Here is a 14,466-nt window from a genome sequence, read left to right on the forward strand (position 1 = left end):
TATATATATATATATATAAAGATTTACAAATAAGTCTTAATTTTGTTTAAACTAAGACTAAACTTTTTAATCCCCATCTGATGTACACTGGAGTGGTTTTGCCTGCAGCATTAAGAGAGCCTATAATCCAGGTGCCCCAAATAAAATATTCATCTTTTGATCCATGGCAGAATAATTAGGAGAGGCTATGGCAGCTTGCTGGATAAGTATTTACTTTTAATTTACTTCTGAGTTGCAGAACAGTTAATCACTGTACATAGCAAGGTCATCTTTGTTAATTAGACTGCATACATATGTGAAGATATCCCCACAGAAGATTTCCAGGTAATGCTTCCCCATGCAACTCAATTAGTCTTTAGTGATGGCAGTTAACACTTTACCCAGTTATTGCACCACTTGAGGAAGGTTATCTTCGTAACTCAGTCAGTAAAACTGTCCCTTTTCACTTGGTTAGCATTATTTCTTTAATACATATATTTGTTTATATATTATTATATATATTATTTATTTTATACATATATGTTTATAAATTCTGTGATGCACATCAGAGGACATTTACAAAGACTAATGAAGAGGTAGATATTTTAAGAAACCAACCTGAAGCAACACTATTTAGCACTTAAAAGACTTTTTTAATTTTCAAATTACTTTTGCATGAATACTAATTATTAATCCTAACATTACCATGAAAAGGGTAAATAAAATTATGATTCATATTCTGGATATAATAAAAATGAGGTAAAAAGACTAAGTCCTTTTCATTTTTCTATCTCTCACTCTACCTATTTATCTATTTAAAAATCAGTTCCTCTTTAAATAAACACGCGAACAACCAAACAACAACAGAACCCTCTGTACTCAAGATTTCATCTATTTGAAAGATCACCTATGGGAGACTGGTTCACTTTTTCTCCATGAAACCCATCATTCTGTTTGTTCTACCTCTTGCCCATTCCAACCAATTATTCCTTTTAAATTAGTACCCCAGAGCTTAACAAAGCCATAGTTTACAGTGCCTTTGTTTATGAACACACCAAGGCCACTAGAGTTAAAGTGATTTAGTTAAAGCTGTAGAATCAGCAAGAGTCCAGATGCATGCAAATCTCTATACTGTCTGTCTTCTACCATAAAACTGGCTGTCACATATCAAGGCGGGATTTTTACTATTTTTTATTTCCTCTAATTTTTCCTCTTGCTCCCCCAGTTAATACCTCACTATGCCATTTTCTACTTCTGTGATACAAAGAAAATCAAGAACGTACTGACCTATGAGTAGCTAGGAGTTAGGGAAGGGAGAGATGTTCTATAGCAGGGTCAGTCCTTCCAGGCTGAGCATTATGGACAAGCACATGCCAGAGCAAGGAACAAAGAAGCAGCCCTGAAGTCTGGAGCATTTACTATTAAACTGAAAGAACACTCTCAAAGTGGAAACTTGGAGGGTATTAATTTTCATAAGGAAGGTCCACACACCTTGTGTGGAGGATGAATAATGTGGCACTTCTTCTAAGTCGAGGAACTGAAATGTTATTTTATAACTTTACATGGCTTCATAACTTTAGGCAATGGAAAGTAAGAATCATAATAATGAATCGGAAAAAAGTATAGACATAGGTGTGCTAATGAATACAACTTTAATTGCTAAAACCTTTCAGGCAAAAACTGATTTCAGGGAAGAGCATCCACTTATAATGACTATTATGTCAATTTAACAACATTAATACAGCCAAAATACGACAACTTAATGCTGATTATGTTCTGAACATGTTGATAACTATGCTTTCTAGTCTCTGCATGGAGCCTAACTGAAAAATGATTATCTTATTTTCAAGGTTTATCATTAACTAGAGAAAAAAGGACAGGGTAGTATTTTTCTTTTATCCCTAATAAACCAATATTCCAAGTCACAAATTTATCTAAGCGATTGAAGTGATCCAGTTCAAGGTGCAAACTAAATAAAAATTCCACAGAACACTGCAGAACCTTTATTTCCCATTAATCTCTCTTTTCGCATTAATCACGTCTGAAAGTCTTTTCTATTGTAGAAAATAGAATAGCAATATGAATTTTATTAAAAATAGTTATATTTCTTCATTATTTTTAATAAAAGAAACAACCAGCCTGCCAGGTTGAAGCACTGATGAACAATGCAATAATAGCATATGCTTTATACAGATTCCTTTCTTTTACTTTGACATATGTACACATAGCAAAGGAAAAAGCAAGGTTTATAATTGCCTAGCTCACTTATTTTCAAGAAATGAGCAAGGGATTAACATGTTTTGTCCTAGTATTCACTTTCATATGAAGGATACTTTGGTTTGTGCCAGAATTCTAATCTGTGCTGTGATATAACAAATGAACTTCCAAATCTTAATGTAATGTTCAACATTGCAAGTTTTAATCTGGCTTGTTTAATGTGGTCCAGGACAGTCTCCATTCTTGTGATGGGTACACCAACTAAAATAGATGGCCATTAAGTTCACTGCAGCAGAAGAGAGATGCAGGAAGAGACCAGCTCATCGCTTCCTCAGTCATATTGTCTCAAACTATTCATATGGCCCCTACACAACTACAAAGAAGGCTGCAAAACACAGAAACACATGATACTCACTGACCTTTACTTAGACCTCTTCCACAATTGAGATTTGATTATTTCCAAGAAATTGAACCCAAACCAAGCAAAATGTTGGTTTGAGTCCAGGTAGTTTTTTTTTTTTTTTTTTTTTTTTTTTTGTCGTATACCGCGTCCCCTGCATCGGCAGGCGGACTCTCAACTACTGCGCCACCAGGGAAGCCCCCAGGTAGTTTTAATTTCAGGGGGACTAGGCTTTATTCATTAGCACAAAACCAGTAATATGTCTGCTAAATCTATAAAAGACTAGGAAAAAGCAACTCTCACGAGATGGAAAGTTCATTTTGAACAGAAGTAGAAAATATCTGGAAATCTGCTTACTCTCTCTTAATCTTGCAATTAAACCCATTAATTAAAGTCCTGTGTTATTTTGCATTCTCCAATGCTTAACTGATCTTCTGTAAGCTTGGCTAGAAGGGTTGGAAGAGGGTCAATAGACTTGGACAAAATTTTACAGCTTGTTGATATTTCACATGGTTGTTGCTGAAAGTATTATTATTTTTAATTCACTTTTTTATACAGCAGGTTCTTATCAGTTATCTATTTTATACATACTTCTGTATATATGTCAATCCCAATCTCCCAATTCATCCCACCACCATCAACCCCCATCCCCTGCTTTACCTCTTTGGTGTCCATATGTTTGTTCTCTACATCTGAGTCCTATTTCTGCCTTGCAAACTGTTTATCTGTGCCATTTTTGCAGATTCCACATATATGCGTTAATATATGGTATTTGTTTTCCTCTCTCTGACTTACTTCACTCTGTATGACAGTCTCTAGGTCCATCCATGTCTCTACAAATGACCCAACTGCATTCCTTTTTATGGCTGAGTAATATTCCATTGTATATATGTACCACATCTTCTTTATCCATTCATCTGTCCATGGGCATTTAGGTTGCTTCCATGACCTGGCTATTGTAAACAGTGCTGCAATGAACATTGGGGTGCATGTTTCTTTTGGAATTATGGTTTCCTCTGGGTATATGCTCAGTAGTGGGATTGCTGGGTTGTATGGTAGTTCTATTTTTAATTTTTTAAAGAACTTCCATACTGTTCTCCATAGTGCCTGTATCAATTTACATTCCCACCAACAGGCAAGAGGGTTCCATTTTCTCCACACATTCTCCAGCATTTGTTGTTTGTAGATTTTCTGATGATGCCCATTCTAACTGGTGTGAGGTGATACCTCATTGTAGTTTTGATTTGCATTTCTCTGATAATTAACGATGTTGAGAAGCTTTTCACGTGCTTCTTGGCCATCTGTATGTCTTCTTTGGAGAAATGTCTATTTAGATCTGCTGCCCATTTTTTAATTGGACTGTTTCTTTTTTTAATATTGAGCTGCATGAGCTGTTCATATATTTTGGAGAGTAATCCTTTGTCCGTTGATTCGTTTGCAAATATTTTCTCGAATTCTGAAGGTTGTCTTTTCATCTACTTTATAGTTTCCTTTGCTGTGAAAAAGCTTTTAAGTTTCATTAGGTCTCATTTGTTTGTTTATGTTTTTATTTCCATTACTCTAGGAGGTGGGTCAAAAAAGATCTTGCTGTGATTTATGTCAAAGAGTGTTCTTCCTATGTTTTCCTCAAAGAATTTTATAGTGTCCGGTCTTACATTTAGGTCTTTAATCCATTTTGAGTTTATTTTTGTGTACCGTGTTAGAGAGTGTTCTAATTTCATTCTTTTACACATAGCGGCCAGTTTTCCCAGCACCACTTATTGAAGAGGCTGCCTCTTCTCCATTATACATCCTTGCCCCCTCTGTCATAGATTAGTTGACCACAGGTGCATGGGTTTATCTCTGGGCTTTCTATCCTGTTCTATTGATCTATATTTCTGTTTTTGTGCCAGTACCATATTGTCTTGATTACTGTAGCTTTGTAGTATAGTCTGAAGTCAGGGAATCTGCTTCCTCTAGCTCTGTTTTTTCCCCTCAAGATTGCTTTGGCTATTCGGGGTCTTTTGTGTCTCCATACAAATTTTAAGATTTTTTGTTCTACTTCCGTAAAAAGTGCCATTGGTAATGTGATAGGGATTGTATTGAATCTGTAGATTGCTTTGGGTAGTATAGTCATTTTCCCAATATTGATTCTTCCAATCCAAGAACATGGTATATCTCTCCATCTGTTTGTGGCATCTTTGATTTCTTTCATCAGTGTCTTATAGAGTCTTACCTTTTAATTACTCTGTGTGAGAAACCCTACTGACTTGCCCATATTTTTAAATAGTGCTGTAAAGATCACAGTGTGCACTGATTTAACCTCCCTTTAGCTAGATCTATTTGGGTGTTTCCCAAGGCCGTTCACTTGTATAAGTGACACATTACAGTTCAACATTAGAAGACATTATATTTCATGTTAAACATCTTATAAAGATTATAATCACATTTTCACGACAACACACCTAATGCTTCAGAAGCCTTTATGTCACGTCTCAACTCATTACACATTCCAAAGGAGGAAAGCGATTTTAAAAGCTTTGTATTTCTCCTTATGTTTATTTTCCCATCCACTTACTAGGACTGGATCATATTTCAGAGTTTCATGAATAGTGAAGGCAGATTTCAAGGAACATCAGAGTTATGATGGCATCCTTAACTTGACATTCGTAGAAAAATCTGAAATTCCATGCATGGCTTGTTTTATCCAGAACTGCACTTAATTTAAACCCAACTCTTTATTTATCCCTGAAGTCTCTGCTGTATTTGATATATCTTCAGTTTTCCATAAGCTGTTTACACCTGCTCAATATTGAGGGCATTACATACCCAGAATATTTTAAGCCAATTTGATGACCTGATTTGAATTATGATAAAATAAAGAACAGGAAGCCAGCGGAATTTGAAAATGATGGCATTTTAGATCAGAAAGAACCATTAGAATTCACTTTATTCCCTTACCTCTCTCTCCCTAGTCCCAAAGGTAAAGCCTATGCCAAGGTTCTAGAGTTAGTTAGTGGCATAGCCAGTCCAGAACCAATGGTTTTCAATTCTTAGATGAATGCTCTTTCCATAGTGTCATGTTGCCAAATAGGTAAAGCAAAGGGTTATTTCTACTTATTATGCTCCAACAAGGCTAAACTGCAATGTGCACATAACTGACGAGTACACTAAACATAAGGATGTCAGTAACCACAATTAGTGGTCCTTTTTTCATTGTTCTTTTGGTCGGGTGTATTTGGATTAAGATTGAGTGCTCTACTACAGATCTACAGCCTTAAAGTCCTGTAATAACGCTAGTGTCCACTGCCTATAGTTTTCCTTCAGCTACTACAATTATCCAACAGCCTATGTACTCATCAGCTGACTTTGGAAACTTGGGTAGGTCTGAACCTGCTAGAGTCCTAATTCTTTCTATTCAAAAAGTGAAGAGGCATACAATGAGGTGTGTTGACCGAATTATATCCAACTAGGCTACAACCTTTAAGTCTGCAGGGAGCAGATTCTGGGCTCCCTGGAAGGTGAGCTATTTTCCATTTAAAGTGATGACTGGCTCTTCTAAAGGTGGAAAAATGGCTTCACACACCCATCTCCAATTCTTCCTTGGGCAGCTGCTGGAACCGATGAAGCCTAGGAGTATACATACTCTTGGCTGTGGTCCACAAACCCAGATTCCTCTTATGAAGAGGAAAGAGAGATACAAACCAAAAAAAAAAACCAAGAAGAAAGATAGGGTCACAACCAAAAAGAAAGCTGATCAAGTCAGGGCAAAGGGAATTTTATGTGGTTTAGAAGATCAGTAATATTGTTCGCTGTTGGTGTTTATTGCCTTTCTTTTGTGCCAGATATGTTCTTTTATTCTAAAGCTAGGTCCCTGTGGTGTCAAATGGATAAATCAATACCGTTCCTTCTAATGTTCCTTGACTTTCCATTTTAAGAAACATTTTGAAGCCATTTCTCTCCTATAATGTATTCTGTCAACCAAACCAATGAATGTTACTATATGACTAGGAAAGATGCATTTGTTTTGTTCAATAAAAAAAAGAAAAAATCTACAGTATTTTCACATATATGACATGAAACTAGATCTTACTATTCTCAGGGATAAGAGGGAGAGGGCAAACCTTATACAGCTTTCTATAAACCAACAACACATTTCTAATAAATATACCAGGTGGGCATACATATGAATGACTAGAACCTTTTCTAATATTTGATAGTGCTCAGAAGCTTTTGAATTTTTCCTTTTGGAAAGATTTTTTCCTTTTGCTCTTTTTAAAAGAAAACAGTCCCTATAACATTTTAAGTCTGCTTCTATTTGCTTTTCCATGAAAGATAATCTAGTATAACAGAGGATTTTAAAACCACATTAGAAGCCTTACAGTTTTATTCTTGAGAATGCTTCTTTTTAACATGGCTTAGTTATACTAACTTAAAGTGCTTAAATATGTAGAAACATCATTGTGAGTTACACCTCAATCAGCTCTTCCATAAAGTAATTTCTTTCATATCTTAAATCTATGTTTTTCATTTTATTTGCTTTTTATAGAAGAATTTAGGCCTTTAGTTTTATTGATTTTTGTATTTTACTTGGCATATACACACTGGTATTTCTTTTGGCTTCAAATAAATTTAAAATATTTCCCAATAAAACAACTGAAAATATAGAATCAGTTCCTAAGGATCTTTTCTATATAATTCAGTTTGAAAGAATGATGAACTGATCTCATGAGGGCCTCTTTGTGTCTGTGTGTGTGTGTGTGTGTGTGTGTTTATACACACTCATGCTCACTATATGCCCAACAGTCCTGTCTCTGTGACCAAGTCCTGCCTTCCATGCTTAGAGACACAACTTAAAAAAATATGTTTTTGAAGAATTATGTTCTGAGATAAGGTTCTGGGAAGACAAAATGCAAAGGCTAAGTGTAGGCACCTCTTGTTTATGGGGCAGGGAACACATTGATGGGATTTTACATTATATGCAGTTAAGGCTCAGTAGAGATTTGGACTGACCACCTCCCTCCCGTGCTTAGCTCAGAAATCAGCCAGCAGCCAGGCCCAGATTTCCTTCAGAGGGAGTTATAGCAGCTAAGTTGTTCACAATAAGATTTGGATGAGTACTGTGTGTGTGTGAGGGGATGGAGTCTCTGCAGCCCTCATCCCAGAACTCCCCCTTACACACAAGGCACTAAAGAAATCCAGCTGCTTTCTTTTTAGTAGTAGTTGGTGGTGGTGGAATAATGTGGTGGCAGTAAGCAGAATTACTCCGTTGGGTCTCGTCTTACTAAACAAGTTAAACCACCCAAACATAGTTACAAGTTAACAACAATTTTGTTTCCATGACCTATTCCTGTTAGCAAATTAAGCAAGAGGTATACATATTAATGAATGCATATATAAAGGCAGAGACAAGGTCTTCAATAATACATTTTCCTATTATGGTATTGGGTACTGAAAACCAATGAGAATTATTTGACCCAAAGAATATGTAACAAATGTCACTCCATACTCAAAGCCAATAGATATACTGGATACACATGTAAATTTCTAAACAATAGCAGGATTTTTCACATTACTGACATATCTTTGCTGCACACTCTTTGAAAATGTCTGAACATTTCCTTAAAAGATATACTGAGTGAAGTTGCCGGATTGTCCAGGTCCAGTTCATCAGTAAAAAAGTGATTATAGATAATATAAATTAGAATCACATCTATCTTAGATTTTTTTTCACTTTTATGCCAAGTTAAGAGCATTGTTAGTGAATGGTATTATTGGAATTGGTTATTAGGAGTGCTGGCTACAAATTCAAAGAATAATTGTTTGATCATAATATTCATATTCATTAAGTTTCTAATCACCTCCTTTATAGGAGCTATTCAAGGATTTCTAATTGAATTTATGACATTGTAGCAAAATCACATCACAAATCTCTTTATGTTTACTCATATAAGCCTAGTTATTTTACTTTTATATGTATTTTTCCATCATAGCATTTCTTTGGAACTCTGAAGAGCGAGGACTTATTTAAGAAGTTAATTAACTAATGTAAAACTTACTCCTATTATCTTCATATTTAATTAAGACTTCTTATTTACGTCATCACCTTAGCAAGGACTACAGGTATTCTTTTTTTTTTTATTACAGATATTCCTGAATGTCAGCCTCTTATTTATTTACCTCAGCTTTTAAATATAATAAAGTACCTGGATTCTTTATTCAGTATTTCAGATCTCCTTTCTTTCATGTCACAAAAGATAAATTCACACAGCTGCACTGACAACATCACAGTTTTAAACATGCGTCCACTCATTTCCTTATAAATAGTTCAGTCACTTACTTTAATCCATCTTCCTCTGCCCATCACTCTAATGTCAAATTTACAAGCTTAAGAATGCACTTTTGCAACTTCTAGTTGTTGTTTTTTTTTTTCAACATATTTATTGGAGTATAATTGCTTTACAGTGGTGTGTTAGTTTCTGCTGTATAATGAAGTGAATCAGCTATATGCATACGTATATCTCCACATCACCTCCCTCTTGCGTGTCCCTCCCACCCTCCTTATCCCACCCCTCTAGGTGGTCACAAAGCACGGAGCTGATCTCCCTGTGCTATGTAGCTGCTTCGAACTAGCTATCTATTTTACATTTGGTAACGTATATATGTCAATGCTACTCTCTTACTTCGTCCCAGCTTACCCTTCCCCCTCCCCGTGTCCTCAAGTCCATTCTCTACATCTGTGTCTTTATTCCTGTCCTGCCCCTAGGTTCATCAGAACCATTTCTATTTTTAGATTCCATATATATGTGTTAGCATACGGTATTTGCTTTTCTCTTTCTGACTTACTTCACTCTGTATGACAGACTCTAGGTCCATCCACTTCATTACAAATAACTCAATGTCGTTTCTTTTTATGGCTGAGTAATATTCCATTGTATATATGTGCCATATCTTCTTTATCCATTCATCTGTTGATGGACACTTAGGTTGCTTCCATATCCTGGCTATTGTAAATAGAACTGCAATGAACATTGTGGTACATGACTCTTTTTGAATTATGGTTTTCTCAGGGTATATGCCCAGTAGTGGGATTGCTGGGTCATATGGTAGTTCTATTTGTAGTTTTTTAAGGAACCTCCATACTGTTCAGAGTCCAAAAGTCTACTCACTTAACTAACACACACTCACAGAGGTAGCATTTGGACTGACAAGATGTCAATCAATAAGCATTCTCATCTAGGAATGTCTGATAGTGGCACCCTGGCATTTTTGTTTTGATGAACATTTAGTGCTAACAGTGGGAAGGGCCATCCCTCCTAAGATGTGTGTAGGTAAAAAGGGTTGGATGCTGAATTATCCATTTCACTTCTTCGTGTGTTTTCAGTATTTCGTTATAGTCATCCTTAATCGATACCTTTCACATAGTTCTGGTAGTTCAATCCCAGAAACTATATAAATAAATAAATATAAATATATATATATACACACATATACATATATATATATATATATATACATGGTTTATTTGTTTCACTTATTTCAGCCAAGTTTTTCTTTCTTTAATATCAACCTTCCACTGCCCACATCTTTGAGTTTATTAATGTTTAGAACAAAACTAAAACAAAAGGAACACACACAACACTCACAGATCAGAGTTTCCAGATAGATATTGGAAAGTTTCTGGAGGTCATGGAATCTACCTTGAAGGAAATTGATTTTGATATCTATCTAGGATCTAGGACCTGGCTTGAAACGTCCTTGAATTGTCCTAAAGTAAACAGAAGATTCTCAAATGAGCTGAAGCAGGTACTAAAAAGTTGATTTGTGAATTTTATCATTTTAACAATTCCTCTCTTTTGAAGTAGCACCTGCTCATAATCAGGGATTGTTGTGAATTTCTATAGGTTGTATATTAAGAAATTTGTGCCCAACACTCAACGTTATCACTTTCTCAGAGTTACAGAACATTTAACTTTACTTTCCAATGCATAATTTCCTTTCCACTTGTAAGACTCCCCTGCTTCAAACCAGTGATGAGATTGGGAGTTACTGTGTAGATTCCACCTATGAAATAGCTGTTTCAGCTAATGAATTGAATTTGCATTCTCTTGTCTCCCTGTGTGGAGTTCTACCCCAATTATGATTCATTCTGAAATCACCAACATCCTGGACTAGAACTAATATTTCTCCATACTAACTTGAGAAGTTAGGTTTTATAGCTTGAAAATCATGTCTCTTCTGGCTATGACATCATCATAAACCACACAACTGCTGTTACAAGTTTTTGCATTTAAAACTTCCATATCTCAAATAAATTGTCTATTCCAAAAGTCCACCATTTAAAAAATCAGTGCAATTGGACTTTTCTTTTAAATTAAACAATGAATATACAGTGAACATTTATCTGTTACCATAGGGGAAAAAAATTGCCTGTTACTCACATGGCACTGTGCGGAGGTAGAGGTTGTCACGAATGATTTGCTGAAGTTCGTGGTCCACAGAACCCTTCTGAAATCGTAAGTTGAGGTAGTGACGAAGATCCTTATCAACAATTCCTCCTAGAATAACACAGTTTCTTAATAAAGGATGTTGGAAAATATTTTAAGTATGTAATTTGATCTGTCATAAACATACTCATGAAACCATTTAAAACATGCATTATTTCACATTGCTCTTTTGACCTTCTGAAACATTTGCTGCCCATAATAATAAAAGATAACATTCACTAAGATAACAATTATTCACTCAGTCAGTGCTCAGTGTTTTACATGCACTCTTTGTTTTTCATTTAGAATGAAGTCTTTATTACGGCAAAGGACACATGGTACTCTTGAACTGAAATCATACTAAAATGCCATAGTGTATCTCATTGCATGGCTAAAAAGACTTTTTTTTTTTTTACTTCCCACTCTCCCTTTCTCCCAGTCTTTCTGCCTTTGGATTTGACCACTCTAGGTATCTTAGACAAGTGGAATCATATAATATTTGCCATTTGTGACAGGCTTATTTCACTTAGTATGTCTTCAAGGTTTGAAAAGGTTTTCCAGTTATTTAAAGTTACTCTGGAATTAGATAAGCAGGGTGATAAAGAAGTTAAAAGAAAAAGAATTACACCAATATTAATGCTTTACTACCTTTATAAAATGAATCAAAATAATGTATCTGCCATATAAAATATGTGCAGATGTTTTTAACTACAGACAATGTTTGAAAAACTTTAGGTATTTAAAAATTTTATTATTATTATAGAAATAATAACATAATTTTGAGTACATTTTTCATTATAATCTAATGAAAAACAAACTGGGCTACAGGTAAGAAAATCAATACTGTGAATTTATCAAAGATTATTTTCATATTTAACGATAATTATGTTAAATTATGAAGATTTATCTAAGGCCCTTCATATTCTTATACTTGGAAGAATGAATTATAAATCAAAATACTTATAAAAATATAAATAAGAATTTCTAAAACCCTGATCTCTTCAAACATATTAGGGTAATTGAGCCAAGACAAAGAATTAAAGATAGAGGAAATAGGATGTCTGTAATAGTTACAAAAATCATATTCTCTTCAAATCCTTTTGAATCTCAAAATTATAATTCATTATCAATCTATTTGCACCACCATGAACACATAAAATAGCCTTATGGACGCAGCCCACGGGTCCTCCCACGGGGATCCGGCCTGAGGGGCAGTGGTGGGAGCTTCGAGACTAGGGCGGCACGAAAGGTAGGAGGTGTGGAGAATTTGGGGTTTCGAAAAAGCGTTTGCTGACTGATTCCAACAAAAGTGAGGCATGGCTTCCGGAAAGATGGCGGAAGTGTAAGACGCGGAGATCACCTTCCTCCCCACATACACACCAGAAATACATCTACACGTGGAACAACTACTACAGAACACCTACTGAACGCTGGCAGAAGACCTCAGACCTCCCAAAAGGCAAGAAACTCTCCCCACGTACCTGGGTAGGGCAAAAGAAAAAAGAATAAACAGAGACAAAAGGATAGGGACGGGACCTGCACCAGTGGGAGGGAACTATGAAGGAGGAAATGTTTCCACACACTAGGAAGCCTCTTTGCTGGCGGAGACTGCGGGTGGCGGAGGGGAAAGCTTCAGGGCCGCGGAGGAGAGCGCAGCCACAGGGGTGTGGAGGACAAAGCGGAGAGATTCCCGCACAGAGGATCAGGGCCGACCGGCACTCACCAGCCGGAGACGCTTGTCTGCTCACCCGCCGGGGTAGGCGGGGCTGGGAGTTGAGGCTCGGGCTTCAGTCGGAGAGCCGGGGGAGGACGGGTGTTGGCGGCGTGAACACAGCCTGCAGGGGGTTGGTGAACCACGGCTAGCCGGGAGGGAGTCCAGGGAAAAGTCTGGACCTGCCAAAGAGGAAAGAGACTTTTTCTTCCCTCTTTATTTCCTGGTGCACGAGGAGAGGGGATTAAGAGAGACGCTTAAAGGAGCTCCAGAGACGGGCGCGAGCCACGACTAAAAGCGCGGACTGCAGAGACGGGCATGAGATGCTAAGGCTGCTGCTGTCACCACCAAGAAGCCTGTGTGCGAGCACAGGTCACTATCCACACCGCCCTTCTGGGGAGCCTGTGCAGCCCGCCACTGCCAGGGTCCCGGGATCCAGGGACAACTCCCCCGGGAGAACGCACGGCGCGCCTCAGGCTGGTGCAACGTCACGCTGGCCTCTGCCGCCGCAGGCCCGCCCCGCACTCCGTGCCCCTCCCTACCCCCCGGCCTGAATGAGCCACAGCCCCCGAATCAGCGGTTCCTTTAACCCCATCCTGTCTGAACGAAGAACAGACGCCCTCCGGCGACCTACACGCACAGGCAGGGTCAAATCCAAAGCTGAGCCCCAGGAGCTGTGTGAACAAAGAAGAGAAAGGGAAATCCCTCCCAGCAGTGGATTAAATCTCCACAATCAACTTGATGTGCCCTGCATGTGTGGAATACCTGAATAGACAACGAATCATCCCAAATTGAGGAGGTGGACTTTGAGAGCAAGATTTATGATTTTTTCCCCTTTTCCTCTTTTTGTGAGTGTGTATGTGTATGCTTCTGTGTGAGATTTTGTCTCTATAGCTTTGCTTCCACCATTTGTCCTAGGGTTCTATCCGTCCGTTTTTTTTGTTTGCTTGTTTTGGCTTGGTTTTTAAATTTTTTTTTTAATAATTATTTTTTTTATTTTAATAACTTTATTATATTTTATCTTACTTTATTTTATTTTACCTTATATTATTTCTTTCTTTTTTCCTTCCTTCTCTCTTTCCTTTCTCCCTCCCTCCTCTTTCTTTCTTTCTTTCTCTCTCTCACTCTCTCTCTCTCTTTCTTTTCTTTCTTCTACTAATTCTTTCTTTCTACGTTTTCTCCCTTGTATTCTGAACAGTGTGGATGAAAGGCTCTTGCTGCAGCCAGGAGTCAGTGCTGTGCCTCTGAGGTGGGAGAGCCAACTTCAGGACACTGGTCCACAAGAGACCTCCCAGCTCTACATAATATCAAATGGCGAAAATCTCCCAGAGATCTCCATCTCAACACCAGCACCCAGCTTCACTCAACGACCAGCAAGCTACAGTGCTGGACATCCTATGCCAAACAACTAGCAAGACAGGAACACAACCCCACCCATTAGCAGAGAGGCTGCCTAAAATCACAATAAGTCCACAGACACTCCAAGGCACAACACCTGACATGGACCTGCCCACCAGAAAGACAAGATCCAGCCTCATCCACCAGAACACACGCACTAGTCCCCTCCCCCAGGAAGCCTACACAACCCACTGAACCAACCTTAGCCACTGGGGACAGATACCAAAAACAACGGGAACTACGAACCTGCAGCCTGCAAAAGGGAGACCCCAAACACAGTAAGATAAGCAAAATGA

The 14,466-nt window shown here is 37.6% G+C and overlaps 1 protein-coding gene across 2 annotated transcripts in view; it reads right to left on the bottom strand.

The window, feature by feature from the left end:
* MAGI2 (membrane associated guanylate kinase, WW and PDZ domain containing 2) overlaps window positions 1–14,466 on the bottom strand; it is a 1,308,856-nt gene that overhangs the window by 931,528 nt on the left and 362,862 nt on the right. For both annotated transcript variants that reach the window (XM_024738094.1, XM_024738093.1), the window contains exon 2: window positions 11,017–11,133. In XM_024738094.1, coding sequence (XP_024593862.1) covers window positions 11,017–11,133 — 117 coding nt within the window. The remainder of the gene's footprint in view (window positions 1–11,016; window positions 11,134–14,466) is intronic.

The sequence above is a fragment of the Neophocaena asiaeorientalis genome, unplaced genomic scaffold (genome assembly GCF_003031525.2).
Source record: "Neophocaena asiaeorientalis asiaeorientalis breed wild unplaced genomic scaffold, Neophocaena_asiaeorientalis_V1.1 scaffold170, whole genome shotgun sequence".
In the NCBI taxonomy this organism is placed as follows: Eukaryota; Metazoa; Chordata; class Mammalia; order Artiodactyla; family Phocoenidae; genus Neophocaena; species Neophocaena asiaeorientalis.